The sequence below is a fragment of the Excalfactoria chinensis genome, chromosome 3 (genome assembly GCF_039878825.1).
Source record: "Excalfactoria chinensis isolate bCotChi1 chromosome 3, bCotChi1.hap2, whole genome shotgun sequence".
Taxonomy (NCBI): domain Eukaryota; kingdom Metazoa; phylum Chordata; class Aves; order Galliformes; family Phasianidae; genus Excalfactoria; species Excalfactoria chinensis.
The window spans coordinates 24,024,374-24,048,416 of NC_092827.1; the positions used below are offsets into that span (position 1 = coordinate 24,024,374).

At 36.9% G+C, this 24,043-nt stretch overlaps 1 protein-coding gene across 1 annotated transcript in view; it reads right to left on the minus strand.

Annotated features, from left to right (window-relative positions):
• The window catches only part of EYS (eyes shut homolog), a 710,358-nt gene that overhangs the window by 27,306 nt on the left and 659,009 nt on the right, over nucleotides 1-24,043 (minus strand). Inside the window, exons 41-44 of the mRNA XM_072333503.1 lie at nucleotides 15,827-15,999; nucleotides 5,822-6,004; nucleotides 4,055-4,221; nucleotides 3,729-3,873 (exon numbers count right to left, since the gene is read on the minus strand). Of these exons, the coding sequence (XP_072189604.1) occupies nucleotides 3,729-3,873; nucleotides 4,055-4,221; nucleotides 5,822-6,004; nucleotides 15,827-15,999 (668 nt within the window). The remainder of the gene's footprint in view (nucleotides 1-3,728; nucleotides 3,874-4,054; nucleotides 4,222-5,821; nucleotides 6,005-15,826; nucleotides 16,000-24,043) is intronic.

Below are 24,043 nucleotides of genomic sequence, written 5' to 3' on the forward strand. Positions count from 1 at the left end.
AATACACTGGTATCCTAAGCTAAAAAAGTCAGAGCTTTAGAGTGAAATCTCTTTAGAGAGTCTTTGTTCTTTTTAGTGAATGCATGAGATAGTGAGCCTGAAAGGTCTAACACTCCACTGGCATTTCTGAACCAATATTCTAGATCTGTGTGCTTATTTATATACTACAAAGCTGAACATTATGCTACATATTACATCTTTTGGATCAAATACCAAGTAATTTCTCAAAATACACCTGGACAATTGATTTAGAGCCTTATGTAAGACAGGTTGAAGCTCTTCTGAAATGTCATCCAGATCTATACATTAATATATATACCATTTAAAACTAAAAATCAGATTTTAATCCACTTAGTACTATAATGTATCTGGAAATTCTCATACCTTCCCACCCCTGATTTATAACATTTAGCTGAGATATGAAGCTCTTAAAACTGTTAAGAATAGTTGTTATTCAGCACTGCATGAAAGAGGCTTTCTTTTAAATATTAAACACAGAAAAAGGACGTGATATGAAGACTGCAACTAATCAAACTTTTTTAAAAATTCACTCGATACAAGTTTTTTCATAATTCACTGAAATCACGAAACTTGCATGTGAAAGACATTACAAATACGTAATTACGGGTTTTTCTTCAGCTTCTAATAGATAAGAAGAACAAATGAACTTTTTTATTGTCTATTTAATAGTCGAGGACTTCAAATTGATTCTTACCTAAACAAATGTGAGAATTCTGGAAAAAGATCACTGCTTTGAGCCTCACTGCTTATTGATATAATTCTGATCTTGTTAAGAATGCTGGAACATTTCATTGATTTGCAAATGCTTTCACTTGCTATAATTTTGGGACTTCTCCCTTTGATCATATTATCTTCATGCAAAGAAGTATTACAGAAAAGAAGTCTTTTCACCTTTCACTGACACCTTTCACTGACATGAACATTTGCTATATTTGCTAATATATCAATAGCGTAAGACAAGTGTGATTTTCACCATCTGAAAAAGTTACGTTTGCAGAGTGGCTTGACAAATCCTAATACGCTTAATGCTCACTGGACCTAGCTTTACATAACAGGCCATCTTCTATGGCAATGTTGTTTGAATTTATTTACTCATGATCAGAATTTTCAAACTTGGATTTATAAACATTTGACATGATTACATATTATGTGATATGTAAGGTATAAACTGTATGACCTGTGGCTTTTTAGTCCCCCCAGGAAATTACTAAGGAAGGCAGGTCCATAGCACCTATGAACAACAAACACATCTTTAGATGTCTAAATAATGAAATATGTATCTTTATCTTACAGCTCTACAAAAGTAAGAGTACAAAAGTACTGTTTTATTTTTCCCCTTCACTTTTGGAAAACTTGCCATTAGATGACCAGTGTATTCTATGGAAGATATATTTTTTTAATATAATCATAATTTAGTTAGAACAAAATGTAGCAAGATAACTATTTTAACAACAGTTAGAACAACTTTAGAATAGGAAGCTTTCTTAAGTAGATTTTTTTCTTATCACATGCATTTTGTATCTTTGTTTATACTGTCACATAACTGGCAATTAAAAAACTCACATGAAGCAATTAAAATAGCAAAGAACCTAGTTTGATGTTTATTTATTTGTAATCTTCATGTCATATTCCTTTTCCTTTTAATGGTCTTGGTTTTAGGTCACCACATAACACAGTAAACCCTAACATTTCATCTGTTTATCAGTAGCAGATAAAGCATGTTCTGTTCTCTCGAGTCTTGCTAAACTGCTAAGAAAAAGCAGCCCAGAGTTCTCTGTAAACAGTGGAAAGCACAGTGAGTACCCAAGAACTGGTGAGGCCATAATGGAAAATTATGACATTCATGACTACAACTTATTTGATTGTCCCACAGAACACTTAGGTCAGAAACAGTTCTTCAGCATTTATAAATAAAGCATATAGTGCATACTAGAGAGGTTTTTGGCAGAGCTTCATGAATTTAACTGATTATTACTATTATTATTTTCATTTAATTTTCTTATTTCTTCTAACTTTAATCTAGTCAGTGAGATATGGATGAAGGACTTTAAGAGCATCAGTTTGTGCAAGCACTATACAGCCTTCTGTGGGGGGATCAGCTGATGAATGTGCCTTCTTTCTGACCTGGATTCCCTTTGCTCTGGGCCAGTTCTGTGCCTCTTCTAATGAGATGCTGCCAAATATTCTGAATAGTGGAGAGGTTTTCTGTCACAGCCAAGTTTGCAAGAGGAACTCAAAAGAAGTTTCTAACTTTCTGAGTCAAACTCATTTTGATTCCAAAGATTAGCATTTGATGCAAGTTAGCTGAAATCAGATGCATTAACACAGTGAACTCACAGAAGATATACTTACTACTTTTGTGATTATAATCTTTAGCCTCATGGTTCCTTAGACAATACTTGGAGCTTTCTATCAATTCATTTTTTACTCTAAATTTAATTGATAGCTTTCACCCCAGTAATTGATAGCTTTCACCCCAGTCAAACAGTTTACAAATCACAGCCCTTCTTTTTCTTTTGACTCCCTCACCTACAATGCTATCTGACACCATCCTTCATCACATCCTAACTGCTGTCTGCTACTTCTGTGGCTGCCCTGAATACAAGGACAAAAAAGGTTTCTACCTTCATATAGTCATAGAAGTACATGTATAATGTTGTCTATTTTTTGCCTGCTTTTCCTGTAGCTTATCTTGACTATCACAGACATTTAATTTTAAACTGTACCTAAATACCTGATGTCATGATGCTCTCCTCACGTGTTCATGTCTTGCTTTGGTACCTCACAGATTTTAGGTTCCTAATCTTCAGATCTTGGATCATAGAATCAAAGAATGGTTTAGGTTGGAAGGGATCTTTAAGATCACCTAGTTCCAACCCCCTTGCTATAGGCAGGGACATCTCCCTCTATACCAGGTAGCTCACAGCCCCATCCAGCCTGGCACTGAATGCTTCCAGGGAAGGGCATTTACAACTTCACTGGACACCCTGTTCCAGTCTAAATCTACTCTCTTCCAGTTTAACGCCATTTTCCCCCACCCTGTTGCTACATACTTTTATAAATGTCCTTCCCCATCTTTCCTGTAGGCCCCCTTCAGGCACTGGAAGGGACAGTTATCAAGCAGATGCACTGCGTTTTAAGTCACCCTTTGTATTGGTTTTTAATGTACAGATGGTAACAAAATGTACAGAAGGTATAAATGAATAAGTAAAGGAAAAACTCACCAATGGTGGTGCCTTGGCTGAAGAAGCTGGGGCAGTCCTCCCTGGTGAGCAATCTCCAAGAGATACTGCTCCAGTGGGAGTCAGCCCTTAAATGAGGTCTCAGAGGGGATGGAGTCAAGCTCCACCCCTCCCGGGAGCACAGCTACATCACTCTCACCTGTGCTCCCACAGCTGACCCCATACTTGCCTTAGCTGATTAATCAGAGGTTCAGGCTGTGATTACCAATCTCCCATACACCCTTGCATTTAGACTGTGCTCAGACATGATGAGAAGCTCCTCACTACTGGTCATATATTATCATAGCATAACTGGCAAACAATAACAGACCTAAAATTTGTTCTGCCTTTCTAGTCTGCTGTCTAGGCTGCGCTTTTAGCTTTTGTCTCTATTGTCTTCTCATTTTCCTGGTTTCTTCCTTGGTAGATGGACAAGAGGAATCTGATGCATGTTTTAGCAGGGATGGAAAAGAGTATAATCTTTACCTTGAAAGCCGTTCTTAAATCTGGATCCTTTGGGTAGGAGTTCTGGAGTATACTCATGATAGCCCCCTAAATAAAACTGACTGAAGACATTGAGTCCAACCAGTCTCCCAGGAGAAGTGACAGTTTTATTCTTCTGATCATCCACCTTTCAATGAAACATGTATATTTGTTATAACAAATGATTTTACTTTATTTGGGAAATACTAGTGAAGAAAGCCCTCCAAACTTAACAGGGAAACATAAAAGCTGTCATTTTTACACTTTAATATGAAGTAAAAACACTCTATATCTAAATATTTACCTTTCTAAAATAAATAATTTCTTACCTTCAGCCAACCTTTCTGGAGATATCTGCCAAGGTGGATGACATGAATATTGAGTGTCAGGTCAAGTGGTTTGCTAATGATTGTCGCTGTGCCAGAACCTAGATTGTAGCTGTATACTACTCTGCTATCACAGAGGCCTAATACCAAAAAATCATCTCCATTCAGACCTGAAAAGATAAAAATAGAGTAGCTACTTATTTTAGGGTTCGGTGAACACCAATGCATAAAGCATCTTCCAAATCCACTGAAAATACATCAGGTTATGGTGCACTTCCTCCCACTTTTACCAGGTCCAACTTCACTGCCTCTCTCCAGATTCTTTCTCTCCCAGCACCAAGGGATGAACTGGGGTGGGAGGCAGCCTTGGCTACTTCTCGCATGGAATGCAAGCCAGTGTTAAGATCTGAGAACTGGAGAAAGGGATGTATACACTAGGAGAAAGAGAAATCCAGAAGACTGTCAGTCTAAATGCTGTAAGAAGTTCAGTATTAAGTGAGATAGTAGAGCAAGGGTAACTTTTGGCTGTGTGGGGGTAAGAGGAAGATGACATTAGACATCTCCGTGTTGGACAACATTTGGCAATGCTTCACAAGAGGTTAGCTGCAATATTAATTCAAATCAAATATAGGGATTAACATGAGATGAAAGTGACTTAAGGATTGTGATCTAGAAATAGTACCACATGCATAAAAGGAGAACAAAGAAGCTGGTTAGATCCTGAGAATGTTCAAATGATCCTGGATCATTCGATCCCATCCTTGTTTTGGGTCTGTGTCAGTGATCCAGGCAGGAGACAAGAGAGGGGAATTAAGGAGGCTAGATCATATTTCCTATGATCTATAATGATAAAAGTTTCTACTCTGAGTGCTGTATGTTTACAATAACATTTCATTATTATTATTATTTTTTTTTTCTCAACATTTATCAGTACCATGGATCCCATGTTGTCAGTAGTGCTAAAATGGATGAGACATGAGTATCATATTTTACTTTGTTCAACACTGAGGGTATGGCAGCCTACTACAGAGGGATGCTGTTCAGAGATACATAAAGCACTGTTAAAATCTCAGTGCAGATATTGTAAGCAGATTTATATAACATGCTTCTCAACTGTGTTATTCAAACCAAGGGGCATACTTTGCTATATATAGATAGTTGTAGCAATATACTTATATTGGATTAACTTGCATTGAGTGACATCAGGGTTAAGGGCTAGTATTTTACATAAAGAACACAGAACCAACCCTGGCTGTTCCAGGGATGTATGTCAGGCTTGTGGGCTATGGAAGTGCAGTCCCTGTGACAGCAGCAGCAATTCATGAATGTCTCTGTGTCAAGTTGTTTGAGGACACAGGAAGAAGAAATGACAGTGTGTCTGTGACATGCTGCGTAGCTGAACTGACTTTCCATTAAAGTAAGTAACAGTGTGCAAAATTTTGAGGCAGCATCTTCCAAAACCAGCCTCCAGATAAATGTAATCAGTCACAAAATTTATGCTGATGACTGCAAAAAGAATCTTGTTTTCATGTATTTTCTTCAGAAATCTGCTACCTCAGGCATCAGATTACTTGTTTCTAATATTTAATGTTAATGGCCATACTTCTTTACGGAAAAAAACCCCTAACATTTCTACAATCTGATTGCTTACTGTACACATACACAGAAATAAGTATTGAAGAGATTATTTCCTTCCTAAAGATGTTATACTACCCTACTTGTATAGGGAATATATTAAAGTCTCTAATATGCCATAATAAAAAAGCTTACCTTGGCCCTTCTGTCCAGTGAAAAATATCAAGTTGTTTTGTAAAGCTGAGTGGTGGTTTAACAACTGAAATTTTAAGTGGAATTCATAGTAGAAGGTGATATTTGGGATTGTAGAATAAGCAAGGAATGAAGTATATCCAAAGACATCTGTGCCACTGAAACTAGGCTGGCTAATATTAATAACTGCATTAAAAATAAAAGAAAATAAAAATCAGTGTTAGAGAAAATTCTTCAATGTGCATTTGCAATGTGCATTTAATAGATTGCTTTAGAATTTAAAAACAAGTCAATAACACACACAAAAATTTTACTCTGCAGTTTTTTACACATGTACACACATAATTTGGCTTTGCCTAATTTTATAAACAAGCTTCTTTACAACGTAATTATTGGCAACTACTGCCATCTCCTGGTCTCTACATAGAATTGTTATAAATAACAGTACACTGCAATATTTACTCAGAGCTCATACACACAAAAGAAAACTCACAAATAAATTCTCCTGTTAAAAGTAAAGCCATTATTATGCACCTCCAAGTGAAAGTGACGGGGATGTGCTGGAAAGGTTAAAGAACAGTAATTCTTCACAGGTAGGTAGACACAAATCATGAAATGATGAATTTGCAGCACAGTAAACAGGACCTACATAAATTACATCGTTCCACATTACTTGCTGCATCATTCAAATTGGTGTTTGGATTAGATGATCTTAGTGGTCTTTTCCAACTTTAATTCATCCTATGATTCCATAAATTGTTTGAATAGCCAGGAAACAAGTTTATAAAAATATCAAATTTACAGTACTGGGAGGTACTTTTTTAAAAACACTATTTAGGTTCAATTTGATTAAAAAAAAACAAACTACTTTCTGTTGGGCATTAACCAAGTGAAGAATGTAGCATTAGCAAATTGGAAGAAACAATCAATTGTAATTGTGCAAACTGTAACATCATCTTTAGTCTGAGGAATATCTTTTCAAATTTCAACCTGGGAAATTTGCCATATTGACCCTGAACACATTATTATCTGAACCTGACAAAAGGTGCAGACATAAGCCTGTCAGTAACCATTCATGGCACAAATTTCAGGTCCTCAGCAATACAGTGTGTACTCTCCCATTTATTAAGCACTACTTCAGATGTGACATATTATGCCTTGTCCTGTGATTTTAAACAGAAGACAGGAAGTCATTATTTTCTCCTAATTACATGAAAACTGGCAGAGAGTTTGTTCCTCTCCACCTACTCTGGCTGAATGTAACCTCAGGTCTTAGACCTCTATGAGTTATGTGGATTGGAGGAGTAATACAACTCCCACGTTTAAATTTGATGTTGGCTGCAGTCCACTAGCATTCCCTCAGACTACCTGCCTGAGGAAGGCTCAAATTCTGCATCTGCTTTAGCTTCTAAGCTAACTATGACAGATAGTCAACTCCTTTAATGAGAAGCCTTTTCTTTTCTTCCTCTTTCTCCCTTTCTCCCTTTCTCTCTCTCTTTCACTCTTTCTTTCTTTCTTTTCCTCCCCTCCCGTCCCCCTCTGCTCCCCTCTCCTCCCTTCCCCTTCCCTTTCATTCCATTCTGATTTACTATAGGAAAGACACATCTAGATCATTAGCCTTACAGTTGGAAACAATCTGCACAAGTTGAACATTGGTGGTAGTCATCTAACCACTGGAGGGCCATCTGATGCAGATGTTTGTATAACAGCTGACTATTCACAGAATCACAGAATCACAGAATTATAGGGGTTGGAAGGGACCTCTAGAGATCATCGAGTCCAACCCCCCTGCCAAAGCAGGCTCCCTACACCACGTCACACAGGTAGGCGTCCAGGCGGGTCTTGAATATCTCCAGAGAAGGAGACTCCACCACCCCCCTGGGCAGCCTGTTCCAGTGCTCCGTCACCCTCACCGTAAAGAAGTTCTTGCGCACATTCGTGCGGAACTTCCTATGCTGGAGTTTCAGCCCATTGCCCCTAGTCCTGTCCCCACGCACTACTGAAAAGAGACCAGCCTCACCACTATAGCTCCCACACCTCAGGTATTTATAAACCTGGATCAAGTCCCCTCTCAGCCTTCTTTTCTCAAGGCTAAACAGACCCAGTTCCCTAAGTCTCTCCTCATAGGGGAGATGCTCCAGGCCCTTCACCATCTTTGTGGCCCTCCGCTGGACTCTTTCCAAGAGATCCCTGTCTTTTTTGTACTGGGGAGCCCAGAACTGGACACAGTATTCCAGATGAGGCCTCACCAGGGCAGAGTAAAGGGGGAGGATCACCTCCCTTGACCTGCTGGCTACGCTCTTTTTAATGCACCCCAGAATCTTACACCAGTGAAAATATAAAGAACATTTAGGATAGAGTTTTCTTCATCTAAAACACATCACTTATGTAGGTCAGGTGAACAGTATTTTAAAATGCTTATTTTACCCCTTCAAATACAAAAGCAGCCTTGGGTGGTAAATCAGAGGGGAGAATTATAGATTTCTAAAATTATGTGGGATTAAGCCTACCATGTGTGTATCCTCCAACAGCCTACTGATGTGAATGTCCTTTGTTTCTTTTCTCTATTGCCATAAAAAATGAATGATTCAGAAATTCTGAAATAATCCTCTGTGAAATAAAGAAAATACTTTTTTTTTCCTTTTTTTTTTTTTTTTTTTTTTTTTTTTTTAAATTTTCCCTGAAAAACAGCCCTGAAAAATAGTTATTCATATAATACTTACAGCTGAAGGCAGATCAGAGGGCACAGCTGACCACATTAATTGGGTTGCACTCTTGTTTTCCTTTTTCTGCCCAGACACCATTCAAGTAAGAATCCCACCCCCTTGCTGTTGAAGTTACAGAGCTGTGTCCCAATGGCTATACTTACGAGCCATGCAAAACCACACTCCATGTTAACTGTGCCTGACAGACTACTTGAAGCCTTTTATCAACTTTCTGTCCTTGATCTTATCCTGTGCGTCTGTCAGTCCTTACATCATTTACCACTGTCCTCTTCTGCATTTCCACTACTGAACAGGTAACAAAGTACCTGTAATAAGGCATAGTATATCCCATTGCCTCACAAACAAATGACAAATTATCCTATTGTGTAAATGTATTAATGTAGTTGGCTACCTATTTCCCTAGGACTGTACATCCTAACAGATCTCGATATAAAAATGGAAGATAAAAAAACCCCACAACACTTATAGTTTGAAAAAAAAAAAAAAAAAATCTTAACAAAGAGGAGAGAATAAAGTGACAAGAAAGAGAATAATGGTTTCATTATCTTTGAATTTTCTGTTGTAAGTTAAAATAAATGCTCCTTTCAATGTTCACAGCCAATACATCTTGGACTACAGTTTTACAATTCATAGTAAAAAACAAGACAAATCAATAGGCTAAAAAGAGGTGAAGACTTCAGGCTATATAATTACGATCAGATAACCCAATTCTTTATGTTAAAATTGACTAACTGTGAGCAGTTATCAGGCCAGTGCCTGGCTCCAGGATGAGCAGCCATATACATTTGGGATGAGTACTAATCAATTCTCCTAAATACCAACTCACATATTTGAGAAGGGAGTACTGAAAAGGGAATGGAAATTGCTGGCAAGCATATTTTCCAGTCTTCCAATCTATAAAAAGGTTCTCATAAAAGTGTCTTTTGTCATCATGAAATTCTGCAGCCACTGTTCCTCTTACTGGTTTGCAGTATGGCTTTCAATAAACCAGAGCTTACTCTTGTGGATGAACAGAGCAAAAAATATTTCCTTTGCTGAGTTTACAAAAAATATTTTAAAATTGGATCCTCTTCTTACTCAAGAGTAAGCAGCAAGAGTAGATGTTCAAGTGACAACACATGCTCCTGATGGAAGAGACTTAAGAAAGCAAATGCATTTCTACAATTTATTATATATTCACAGATTTAAATATCATTTTTCTGGCATGGGGCTCTGGCAGAAACCTCTCTCTGCACACTGCAGGACATCACGGGGTATTAGATAAGGCTGAAGAAGGAAGGAAGAACTTCCAGCTACAATTCCCCTGTCCTTTGAGCAGAGGGATGGGGAAGATGGGAGCTATCCAGGTGCCAACAGTGGCAATGAGAGTGAAGATCTGCTGTACAGGCAAGAAATAGATACTGGCATAATTTGGGAAGGAGAGGTGAGATGAAGGAGATAAGCTGGTGTTTAGTTGACATGCTTTTCTAGTTCTACATAAAAAGCTGTTTTCTTAAACAGTCAGCACGCTTTCCTCACCAGAAACTGTGGGAAATGTAAGAAGGAAAAGTTAAAAGGGGGAGGGTGGGGATTGAACCTCAGGGAGGTGCTGCGCCAAGTGGAGCTCAAGGGCATAGTGGAAGACCTGTGATGTCTGGAAGGCGACTACAGGAGGAGTCTTTATAATGGCTAATTCAAGTGTATGCTTCCTCCTGAAGAAAAAGTTCTCAGATATTTTATTTGTCTTGTGGAATCAGTGGCATAGTTATGTGGTATCCTTATGGAGCCCATGGGCCCTGTTAGCTTAGCTTATTTCTGTAATCATATGGACTAGTAACTTTTACTTCTAAGTGGAAGATAAGATTTGATATAATAAAACTGATTTTACTGCTCAGGGATGAAAGTACAAATCTGCAGAACTGGTAATGCAGCAGTGACATTGTGTATGTACACGTGTGTGAGTCTGCTTGTTTTTATCTTTTTTTTTTCAATTTTTATGACATACCTCAGTTTGGAGGGAAAGGAAGAAAGAAATTAAAGCTCAAATAAATGCAAATGACTCAGAAAATATATACTCTTGGGTAGGAAGAAATGCAAGTCTGATCAGCATCTCCCAAAGTCTCCTGTCACTAACCAGAAGCCTCATAATGTGGTTTGATTTTTTTTTTTTATCTGAGGAAATTCCCCTTGGGCACCTACTGTCACTGAACCGCACAATTTAGTCTGTAGAACTGAACACTCGGAAGGTGACATTGTGTGACAAACACAGCTGCAGAGAACACTTCACTTCCAGGCTGATTTTCACACCACAGAGTTTGGAGCAAGTGACTACTCCCACTTCAGCACTTTGAAATGAATTTTACACATGGGGAAATATATTCTATACACTTACAGACCCTTCGGACTGGCAAAGATTACCAAAAATGTTGCTCAGAAATGTGTTTCAATGGACTTTTTTAAAGATTGCTGTGAACTCATGCTGGGTACAGTCCTCTTTGGTATGTGATCCATGAAATGCAACACCACAGTTAGGGATCTGTTTTATCTTGCCAAATCTGTACCTTTAGAAAGCAAAACTAAAATAAACACAGTAGCTTGGTCTAAAAGACTACAGTTTATACAATTATTCATTTTTGCAATGCACATTCTTTTAAAATGATTTTCTTATAAATTTACCTTTGCTTACAAGGTAAACTCTTGAAGCATAACAAAATATTCTCCATATCACAACCAAGAGCTTCCCAGAAAGCTCCAATTTATTGTGTAATACATAATTATCACAGTCAAGGGTTGAGAACTCCAGGTGTTCATATCCATTCCTGGTGAATAAACCATTTGTAGTTCACATTTTTAATAAGGTTTTTATTCTATTTTATTTTACTTTATTTTATTTTTTATTTTTAGCGACAATTCTTAATCTTAAAAGTTAAAGTATGGTGATATGGATGTATTTGAGCTCAAGCATCACCTCTGGGTGAAGGAAGCGCTATAATTGTTGCATTTGGACTTGATCTTTAAAGTCTTTTCCAAACTGAGCTATGATTTTATTATTCTAATTTTTCATTTAAAACTGAGATCTTATGAAAGATACATAAATCTCTCCAGGTGGCAAGCAATTCCTCTTCTAACCTAATCCTCATGTGTCTCTATAGAGAACTGTTGATGTATCTTCCTGACCAACTTTTAAAAGTATACAAAGCAAATACCTAGGGGGTAATTTAAAAATCATTGCGCAGAAAAAAATAACCTCATATCACTGTTGAAGAATGTGTGTTAATTTGGCCTGAAATTGTGCCATTTGTAAGCACTTTCATTCACTACCATGATCCCAACTTCTGGAGGAGGTGATACAGGCACTTTCATTTATAATCCACAAGAAACACAGTACAAGCCAATTTTTACTAAATTAAATGTGAAAGAAAATTTATCAGACTAGGCCTTGAGTCTTCAATCTTTTTACATAAAGCAGCTGAAAAGGTACAGCTCAGTAACTGGATTCAGTTTAAATGCTCTGGATCCCTCTAAGTACAGCTTAAAAATCATCAGTCACTTCAGAGACTGAGTCAAGTCACTCAAGCAGACTTGGTCCCTGATCCAAATTATTTTACACTGATGGTGTACATGGCTAAACATATTCTAATTTTCATTTTTGTAAGTGGCTGTGTTCTTCCAGGTGCAATTTTTTTTTTTTTTTTTTATGTGGACTTCTAACACTGCAAACCAAGAGACCTGCGCTAGCTGCTAAAAGTTCATCTATAAGTGGCTGAGGAAAGAGACTGTCCCACTCCACTCTGCTCCGTGACCTCAACTTGAGCACTGTCTGCAGATTTGTGGGCACCATAAGCTAAGAAGGCCATAAAACTTTCAGAAGGTGACTGGAGGAGGCCTACAGTGATGGTGAAGGGTCCTGAGGGAAAGACATATGAGGAGCAGCTGAGGTTCCTTGGCTTGTTCAGCCCATATTAGAGTGACTTAAAGTAACTGCGATTTAGAATTCATGTCTTCCCTTATTTTCATCCCCTCACACTGATCAATTACACTTTAGCTATGTAGCTTCCTGGGAGAGAGATCCACATATAATGGTTAACTTGCAATCACAGTAACATGGTCATATAGTTAAAAATCAAGAAAAGATGTGTAGCAATACATACTTCACTTTACTACTTATATATACAGAAAAATGGAAATGTTTTAATGAATCACAGAACCACAGAATTGTAAGGGTTGGAAGGGACCTCCGCAGATTGAGTCCAGCCCCCCTGAAAAGCAACCCCCTACAGCAGTCTGCATATGTACATGTCCAAATGGGTCTTGAATATCTTCAGAGAAGAAGAATCCTCAATGGCCCTGGGCAGCTTGTTCCAGTGCTCCGTCACCCTCACTGTGAAGAAGGTCCTTTGTATACTATTATGGAACTTCCTATCCTCTGGTTTATGGCCATTTCCCCTTGTCCTGACCCCACAGACAGCTGAAAACAGGTTGGCCATGTCCTGTTGACACCCACACTTAAGGTATTTATAATCATTAATAAGATCACCACTGAGTCTTCTTTCCTCAAGGCTGAACAGACTCAGTTCACTTACCCTTTTTTCATAAGAGAGGTGCTCCAGACCTTTTATCATCTTTGTGGCCCTAAGGAACCTTTATTTGAAGTCTGAACAAGAATAATGTAACCAAAATAAGCACAAAGCAATTGCTCCCAGTCTGACTAGATTGCAACATGCTTCACCTGCTTCAGAAACTGAAGAAAAGTCCTTGTTTGTTCCAGGAACTTGTTTTCTTTTTCCATATTACACAGAAGTTACTATTCGTCTGTGAGTTTCTGCCATGTTTGTCATTTGTAGTTTTCTCACTTTTAGAATGCTGTGCATATCCCACAGATTGTCATATTTTTAACTCCTGTCAAGTTTTGTGGTTGTTATTTTTTTTCCCTCTTTCTAATAGTGACAACAGCTCTATCATTGCTCACCTCTATATATTTGTAAAGTTTAATGTTGTACTTGGTATGTCTTTAAACTCATTACTGATGGCATTTTGATCTCTGCCATGGGCAAGAACTGTAGCAGAAGGCTCATCTGTGTTTCTCTCTACATCTTGAGTTACTTTTACTTGGTCTTCTGTAAATAACCTGTAGTGCAAGGAGCAGCTGTGCTGGCAAAGGATCTGCAGTTCTATTTGGTACATTCGTTATATTCATTTTAATAGTCACTATAAGGTTTACACATTTTTTTGCTGATGAAGACAATCAATTACTTGATAAAAAGTCAGGAGAAAAAGGCTTCTGTGTTTCAAACAAAAAGCAGCACGTAGCATGCACTAGGTTACTAATCTTCAAAAGAGAAACAATATTATTTCTGTGTCTTGAACAGGACAAGATTCATTAAAAATACATGCTCCTAGAGCCTTTTAAGTTTTATGGGCCATTTCTTTCTAATAAATTTACTACCTGGGCCACTCATTTTTTTAAACAATTAAAATTGGCTTCTAACACAATTTACATTGTTCTACCACTGTAATTAGGCAATCTATCATTATCTTCAGATGAAAAAACAAATGTACAGGTTTGGTGATGCTAGAGCTATGCATAAGGCTGCACCCAGCATACATTGCACTGTGGTACTGTTTCTCACCTCTTTGTTCAGTTTTAGTTTATGCAATAAAAAGATCTTTTGCAGCTCATTTTAACTTTCAGAGTAATGTTTGCCTTAATAAGATTCCTACCTGTGCTCATTTCTAAACCCTTAAGACACAAGTTCAATAGAAGACCTTTTCATATTTCAATAATTTTTCATGCAGTGGTCTTTCTAATCCTAGTAGATGCTCACTCTGTTCTATCTGCTTGTTTTTTCTCTCCCATTTTTCTTACAGTAATGATTCAGAGAGAATTTTCCCTTTCCACTTAATAAAAATTCATCCATTCTATACTTTCACATCTTTCAGGTTTGTAGTCCAGTGAAACTCATTAATGTGTGTACTTTCTCTCACTTTAGACTAGAGATGTCTGACTACAAAGAGCTGTGGAAGAGCCTTGCTGAAGGACTACTGGGAAAAAGCCCTAGATGATACTCAGTGTAGACAGATGTAAATTGAGGGAGATGACAGAAACATTCCTAGCCTGGCATACAGGATGGTGGGCTCTGAACCTGCTGCCAGCAAAGAAAGAGGGTTATAAAGTTTTAATAGGCAGTTTCATGTCAACGTAAGCACACAGTAATTTATTATTGGAAATTCCTTCTAATATAAATTTTAAATGAGGTAAATGTTTATGGTAAAAAGAAAAGGACAGTGTTGTCATTTGATCTGACTTGAACATTATTTTACATAAAAGTATTAATTTTGAAAGAAAATTCAAATGTACTGCTGAATCAGCTCAGAATCAGTTATTACTTTCTCTATGCAGAGTTTTCTACCATTACTTGTTGCTTCATTCAGTGTTAGGGAAAAGAATACATTAGATGTTAACACACAGGAAATTCTGACCTGTAGCCATCATTATAATAAATGCTAAAGAAAAAAAAACCACCTTCATTTGATAATAGTCATAACGACCTATTTGCTTATCTTTAATAATTTCCCTTTCTCCTGTCTCCTAATTCACAGCAAGCACTTGGTTATGTTTAATTTGTTTTTCTTTTTGATCCAAGGAATTAATCAAATTTTAGCATCTGGCAGTATTTTTACAATCCATAAAGTATTTTTTGTACACTTCTTTTGTGTACAAAATGTCATGATTCCCTAAGTACTGCAAAAATCAAGCTGCAGGAGAAAATGTTTTGTCCAAAGGAGTACTTTACTCAGATATATTTGTCAGCTTCTCTTAAAGTAAATTACTGAAACATCAGCCACTACTTGGTGTTTTCTGGCTTGTCTACGCTCAGCTTCTCTGATCTTTCTGTCTCTCTGGATGACGTCTTTATGAAACAGCATGAAGAGAGGTTGCTCAGCTCAGGTGCTCTTTGCTTAGGACTGTACTTTGGGCCATGCTGTGTTTACAGGCAATAGCAAAGGTGGGGAGGAGGTCACTTACAGTGCTCTGCCTTCAAAGCGTTTGACTGTGGCAGCAGTGGAACAGGTTGCCCAGAGTGGTTGAGGAGTCTCCTTCTGTGGATATTCAATACCCGTCTAGACGCCTGCCTGTGCAACCTATTGCAGAGTACCTGCTTTAGAAAGGAATTGGACTCAATGATCTCCTGATGTCTCTTCTACCCCCTGCAATTCTGTGATTCCATGACTCATTTCTTGCCACAGCTTCCACAAATGTCAGAAACTACAACTAATGCATGCTAAAAGCTATGTTTCTTACCATCATTGCAGAGGATGCCAGATCTTCCATATGGACAAAGGCAAACAACATCTTGTCTGGACTTTGGAAAACACGTAGCACCATTTCCACATGGACTTTCATCACAAGTCATAAACTGGCAGAGTCTTCCAGAGTACAGTTTAGGGCATTCACAGAACCAATTTTCTGCATCACTGGTAAAGTTAAATACAAAGCAAAACAAAATGTGTAAGTATCAAAACACACTTAAAAAAGGATGGGTTATATTCTCATGGAAACCAGTGATGTTTGACTTGTGCTTGTAATATACTTATTTGGTTTTACTCTCCTAACTTTTTTTTGCTTGTTTGTTTATGTGGCACTAGAGATGACAGAATGGGACTGTTAGTTGACAAGTTACTTTTTATTTAATTTTGTATTTCAATTCATCTTTCTTGGTAAAATATGCAACTTTTCTGATGTGCTGCATCAGTGATTTGTAGTGCTCCTTTTATAACACAGTTGAAATAAAAGTTACAGAAAAACAGCTCTTCTATCATGTCGCAAAAAAAGGAAAAAAAGAAAGAACAAAAACGTAAAGGTACCAGTTTACTTTGCAAAAGGAAGCATCATTTCCACATTCAAGAATTACCTATAGCTCTTGACAATACAACAGGATGTAAAGGAAAGCTGAAATGTGAATACTTACAGTAGTGATTATATTGGAATTAAAATAGAGTGAACAGGTAATATTTTGCTTTTGTATATCCTGTGCTCTCTACTATGGAACAAGTATTTGAATAGACAAGGAAGAAAATAAACGGTAATCAGTCCCGAGGGGTAAGAATGTGCACATTCTTTTTTCAGTAATTAACTTTCTAGTGTACAAAGGCAGGAGAAGGGCAAATATGGTCCAAAACAAAAAATCAGATAGGAAAAGCAGGAGTGTAAGGCATTCCTATCTACCATTTACTATAATTTCATGAAAAGCTTTATTTTATTGCCCCCTTGTTTTATGTCTGAAATTAGAGGACGGACAGACAGGTCAGTTTATGTGATTACTACACATCCTCAGTATTGAGCAGAAACATGTCTGCCTTATACTTGATAAGGTCACATGTGCCTGTGGGTATGAATGCAAAAGAAATGATGTGAGCTATGTTAAACCACAGCCATTATGTTTTTCCTGATAATAGCATAATCATTAGGAATTTCAGTGATGAAATGTCAAATAAATGTGATTTCTAAAAAATGTGTCCATGGCTTACAATATCCATGCAATCGGGTTGAAGAAAATAATCTGGAGCAGACAGAACTGCAGCATTTTTTAAAAAGGAAATAAGTACACCTTCTGACAGCCTGTGCATAGCAGTTGATTGGTATATTTCTAAACTGACCACCTGCAGTTCAGGGAAGAGAGAATCTCAGCTGGAAAGTCTACTAGAATGAATCTCATGAATAATGCCTCCAGACACCTTTGGAAAAGAAAATTGCTATCAGCTGCAATAATAAATTTCTGTGTGTAGCCTATTCTATTTATAGATCTGCTGCAGATGCCAGGACAGGAATGTAAATGAGATACTGGGTTGCCTTAGTTTGTGCAGCATTGAAAAGCCTGCTTTCTGCGGCTTCAATGTCAACATTACATAGTTTAGCTAAGAAAAAAGCAACAATACACTGAATTCTTCCTGGAAATCTAAAATTGACAATGATGATCTTCTCTAAAATTAGTTTTTAAATGCAACTGTTTTTTGTTTGTTTGTTTGCTTGATTTTGTAGAGGAGAAGATAGATCATTGCTGCTGACTACCAAACTACAGACTTTAAATAAACCATTTTCATCAACTGTTCTATTGAGCTACATTTATCAGTATTGGCCATTTCTTTTGTTGTCTTAATTTCATTGTTGTACAGCAGACCAAAAATAACATGACTCATAAAATATTGTGACAAATTTATTACCACAAAAAGGAGAGATGTCCTAATGTTTTACTGTTGTTATCATATCAATATCAATATCAATATCAATATCAATATCAATATCAATATCAATATCAATATCAATATCAATATCAATATCAATAATAAAGAAGGGTGAGTTCCAATGAGGCAAAGAAAACAGTTTTTAAAAAGCTCTCTGAACTAACACAGGAGCTTGAAAATATAACAGTTAATCACATGTAAAAAATATTACAACCAATTCACAAGAATTAGTATACTGAAATATGAAGTCCCAAATGACTTATTACTCTCCCTCAAAGCAGTCTATTGTTGCAGTTGGTATTGAAAAGGATAAGGTCTCCTATATTGTACCGAGTTAATTTCAGCTGGAAGGAGCACAAAAATGCTTGAATGACAAGGGAGCTTCACTCCTCCCAAGTGAGTTTAACAATTTCACGGTATCCTGCTAATTTTCATAAATGCATGAAACGAATGAAAAGGGACAGCAAACCAGAATAGTAGTATCTTTTGCCTACATTGTGTACTGTGAATGACTCAGAGAAAACATATTTTGATAATTACAGATATGGGCTGAAGAAAGTGCATATTGCTTGTCAGAAAAGAACATGGAAAATACCAGAATTTTGAGCCAACAAAATTGGAAACATAATTAGAATGTTTTGCTGAAATGTACTGCATGTCTATTTTAGTGTTTTAGTTCAGAATCAGAGCATGATTTTGAAGCAAATCTCCTGGTCCTGCACATTTGAAATGCCCTAGTTCACATTACAGAGTGGTCTCAAGAGTGCGTGAACTCAATTTCAGATGAACCTAAACCAGAATACTGTCTCACACCTCAGGTACTGCAGCTGCTAACAGGCATTCATTTCATGGGGTGAGACCAGATCCAGTGTGAGTTAAAGATGCTTGAAACAATGAGCAGTAGGGATGCTGGTCCTCAGCACTACCCTATTTGTCCTGTAAATCTACTCCTATTGAGCTACATTATCTGTTAATACATATACAGATTTACAAGTTCTGAAAAGGAAAAACCAAGCTGTCATGGTGTGCAGTATGTAACCAAAAGGTTTTAAAGTATGTAACCAAAAGATTTTAAACAGAGCAAAGTCCTGAAGTAGATAAAATTAAAAGACAAGTCAACCATCCACAATCAATTGAAGCAGGAATGTCACAAACCGTAAGAGAAAAAGGGAGCAGAGACAGAAATACTGTAGAAATGGTGGAAGAGACAAGTACAATACTCCTAGGGCACCATCACCTCATGTCACCAGCCTTATGGGATATGAACAAACAAGTGTAGAGAGGATGAACCGTTCTTCCTTCTTTTTACAGTCCTCTTCTAAAAATGATAAGGCATACACTTTACTATTTCCCATTTGAAAATTTTCTTTTGATTTTTGGACTAGACCTTAGCATAGAAAGAAAATCAAGAAAGACTTGCGTGGTGTGACATTACACCAGTAATTCAATAACATAACTTCTTCCCCTTTGTTTATTGCTTGATATCAAGTGCTCTGATTTAATAAAATTTAAGTTTTATATCAATGACACTTTTGGGGTGACAACACAGGTTTTGATAGCTTTTTTTTTTTTTTTTTTTTTTTTTTTTTTTTAATGTTGCACAATTCATAGGAAATAACAATACACAACCTGTGATAATGCAGTCACAGCTGTATTTAACCACAGTTTTGACTTTAAAACTAAATCTCTTCTTGAAAACAATATTAGAGTACCTTTGCACAAGGTATTACTTGTATTATGGCAAAGCAGTGGTGTGGCTCTCCACAGAACAATCTTCTAGAGACGTGTGAATTTTCTGTTTGTAAAAGGAGGATACTACTACTCACAGAGCCCTCAGCTGTCCCGTGACCCCCTCTGAAAGCATCATACTTGCCATCTGTGTAGCTGTATGTGAGAGGTCTTCCTGGAAGGAAATACATTCAACACTCTTGAATTGTAACACCTCTAAGGTGAGACTTTCAAAAACTATTTGTTGCAGTGCATTCAGTACTTAACAAAGCAAGTTTGTTTTACTGCTATCTGAGACAAAGGTAAAGAAATTGGAGGGAAGTGCTTCCCAGGCTACCTCAGTGAATTAACAGTAGATATGGTTCTATTCATTTTCAAGTCATTACCATTATGTATTGTCAATGCCATTTAAAAAAACAAAAAACAAAAAACAAAAACAAACAAAAAAAAAAAAAAAAAAACTTAAAGGGGCATCATATTTTACCAGTTTAATTTGAATTATGTTTCATGTAGAGTCATTAAATCTCTCTCTAGAAAGTGCTAGAATAATGTAAAACTGATCAGACCTTCATCTAAGAGCTTTGTGTAATTGCCAAATCCACAGAAACACATTGTAGTCAGAAACCATATCCCTATCTCATCAATAATATTAAAAATATCAAAGGACAATAGATAGACAGAAGAGGCAATGCTTCCTTGTGCACAGCAGGTGATTTTCTTGTATATAATATAACTGCCAATCTTCCTTGGTATTACAAAGCTCCAAAAATCAATTCAGCTTTCCTGCTGCTTTAGGACTCTCACTCAGGTTGCCTCAATTATAGTATCTTCTCCAGATCTGAGTGCTTTTGTTAGCTTTACTATTTTGAATCTTTTTTTCCCCTATCAGGAATTATTATTCTGCAAGCTCTGGTGATTCACTTTAAATTTCCTTTCCTTTCACTGAAAGCACTTTCTAAACTGCTTCTCTTTATATAAACAACTACTGACAAGCTCTCTTTAAACCAAGCTTAAATCACTTGTGAACTAAATTGCTTTTGAAAACTCCTAGGGAAAATACTTCCAGATTGCTTGGGTGCACTCATGAAAAAAGCTTTTGCTTTGGATTTTGTTTGAGGCAGGCTTACACTTAGTGTTATGCTGGCTCAAGCATGGAATAAACAGCGCCTGATTCTACTGCAGAGCCTACATTTAGCCTATACCTCCAAGTTCTTTGATTCAGGTGAAAAATATCAAAGTGGGAAGGTTCCAGTTCCACTTGAAGAAGGAAAAAAGGAGAAACAAAACAGTTACAGCACCTTCTTTGCTTGCTGCCAATATACAAGAGCCCACTGCATACAAAATAGTTGAGCTCACACAAAAACCAAATGTATAGGACCCAGTTAAGAAATTTAATTAAACAGATGCTTAATCCATCCTAGTCAAACAACAATGAGCATCTGTTCAATCTTATCATTTTTAAGCATATGTGAGCTTACCTGAACAAGAATTTACTCCTGAAATGTTACGTAAACCTTAGAAAGTTCACTGAAGCAGTATTTGGGTTGGCTATCACTTGGGTAAGACAGCATTTGAGTCATGGAATTGGTGAAAGAGTAGGAACTTTTACTTCTTGGCAGAATATCTATTTGGGAGCTTTGAAGATGTCACTATTTTCAGAAATATAGGCCTGTTAAAAGTTATGTACTCATTCAAATAGCTAACACTGTACTATTCAACCTTTCAGGACCATGATGCCTCTTGTGGATTCTTCTATAAAACTTGTTCAACCCCATCATGTGAAGGATAGGCATCCATTAATCTATTGGATGCACAGGAAGCCCCATAATGTGACAACTGCCATTACTACTGTCACTTAAGAGGATACACAGTTGTGTTACCAAGCACTTTGGGTCACCTTTCGCATTGTGGTGGATGGTAATAGATCTCTCAGCAAAATGCAGAGCAGTCAGTGGTTGATGGTAAGAGTGTATGTGGGAAGAAATTAATTCCCTGGCCACATCTCAGAAGAGGAATAAGGATCTATAAGGCTGAGTTCACCATAAGGGCTTTGAGGCTCTAAATACCCTTCTGCAGTTTCCTAGGACTTCTCAGTTCCTTTCTGTCTTTAGGCTGCATGAGAAGAATAGTAAATAGATGATAATAAGAAAACAGCACTTTATGCAATAAGGTCAGGTAAATGTATAAACATTTTCATCAACATAAAGTGGGAGCCAGATCTCTAACTCATGAAAGCACGTGCTGCCTAACTTCTATTAGTCCTATATAGATCTCTCATTATTCTTCTATGACAGCAAGTTTGCAATCACTCTCAGCAGTCCCTGGAATTCCCCAAAATTTTGCTTCAGTGTATTTACTCCTTGCAAGCAGATTCACCAGTGTTGTATCCAGAACAGTAATGCTGATCATTTGCATGTAGCATATTGCTTCTTGCTCTGTATTCTTTAAAGAAGCTTTTTTTGTTCTGGCAGAAATTACTCATTTCTGTCAGAATTTTAAAACAATCTTTTAGCACGGAAACATTTATTACTGAAATGTTAGATGAATTTCTAGGTTGTAGAACTCTGTAATTTAGTCATTTCAGATATTTCACTTTCCTCACACAGCAACAGTAGTTTGCCACACTGATCATGAGGAGATGGATAATAACAAAATTGAAGAACAAAACTGTGAATCGTTTTTTAAAATTATAACATCTACCTTAAATTCACAATTTAATAGTTTTGAAGTGATTATAATCTAAAACAAGAAACAGTACACTGTGAAAGAGATTTTATGTAAATCCAACTTTCATTACACTTCCTCAGTATTTTCTGTTTCTAAAATAGATTTTTGTTTACACAAACAATATCCAATCCATTCTGAGTTCAACTCATGGAAAGAAGGTTTCATAACCACCTCTTCATTGTGGTGTTCCTAGTTCTTCTACCAGTTTGAAGCTTTAATAATCAGCATAACAGCATTTTCTTATATTTTTAGCACTCATTCCCATTTGTAATTGTATTTAAAAATGTTTTCAATTGTAAGTAGTTCATCATTGGTTTCAGGCCTGGTTTATGTATAAGGCTAAAAGCCAGGAACTGGTAGAAAAGAGTAGCTCAGGCTTTGAACCACATCTCAGTGCAGTAAGCACATGCAGACAAATACTCTGCATTTGCACAATGGCTAGTGAAAAGTAGCCTCTTGTTCCTTCTGTCTACGCATCATGCTTAAAGAATAATAAACATATATTAAACAAAGTATTTTACATACATCACATATACTAAACAATGTATTTTTGCTGTACTATTCAATGGTGTAGTTAATGTATATGAAATACTTAACTGACCTCATCAATAGCAACAGAAGTAAAAGACATTAACCTGTACCTTAACCTATTCTTTGAAATAATTGACTGAATTTTAACTTGAGATACATCCAAAAGTCATTTGCCTATGGAAAAGGTTCCTTTGTGCTCCTGGTCAAATGGAGTGAATAGCACAGGAAATAGCAGACTCCCAAACATCAGCTCTGAGGAATGTTGTGGGCTGTGCTCATGTCTATTAACACCTGAACTTGGATCTATTACAAAGTTTGTGGTGATATGTGAATGACACCAGGAATTGCACTTGCCATATTTTTGAAGATTTCAGTGTTTATGAAAGATGTTCTATTAACCAAAATTTCAGTATTGGCACAAAGATAATAAATAAGTATCCTTATAAAAGACCAAAAGAATTTTTCTGCCTCAGAAGGTAACTCAGGTGTCTGTGCCTTTTGGTTTCTTTGACTGACGAGCTTTAGTTTGATATAGACAATACATAGAAAACTGAAATAAGGCCACTGCTAAGAACCCAAAAAGATTTTTGAAGCCTTAAAATGGCCGTAACAACTTAAAGGTACTGATAATTCATCAATCAAGAGATATTTATAACTGAAATGGGAAGTTTTGTTTGAAGATCACAGATTTTCAGAAATTTCCTCACATATAGTGGGAAATAAAGTATAGAGTTAATTCTTATCTCAGCTTGACAATATTTTTCGTACTGGAGATACATTCAATATCAGAAGGGGAGCTACAGGAAAGAAGGGGAAACTTTTTTGCAGGGTCTGTGGTGACAGAACAAGGGGAAATGGCTTCAAGCCCAAAAAGGTTGAATATAAGCAAATATTAGTTAGGAAGATACAAGTTTAAGTTGGATATAAGCAAAAAGTCTTTTACAGTGAGAGGGGTGATGAGACATTGGAACAGGCTGCCCAAAGATGTGAGGGATGCACTATCCCTGAAGACTTTCAAGGTGAGTCTGGATCTGGCCCTGGGCAACCTGATCTAGCTGTACATGACCCTGTTCATTGCAGGAGAGTTAGACTAGATAAAATTTAAAGATCCCTTCCAACTCTAAGGATTCAGTGATTCTAGGATCCTGTGATACATCTAATTACACTTTGAACATGGAATGTAGGCTGCTGTAAAAGCAACCCACAAACCTTCCCCAAAGTCCAGGAAAAAAAGAAACAAACAAAAAACAACAAGAACAACAAAAAAAACCACAACACAAAGCACCCCAGA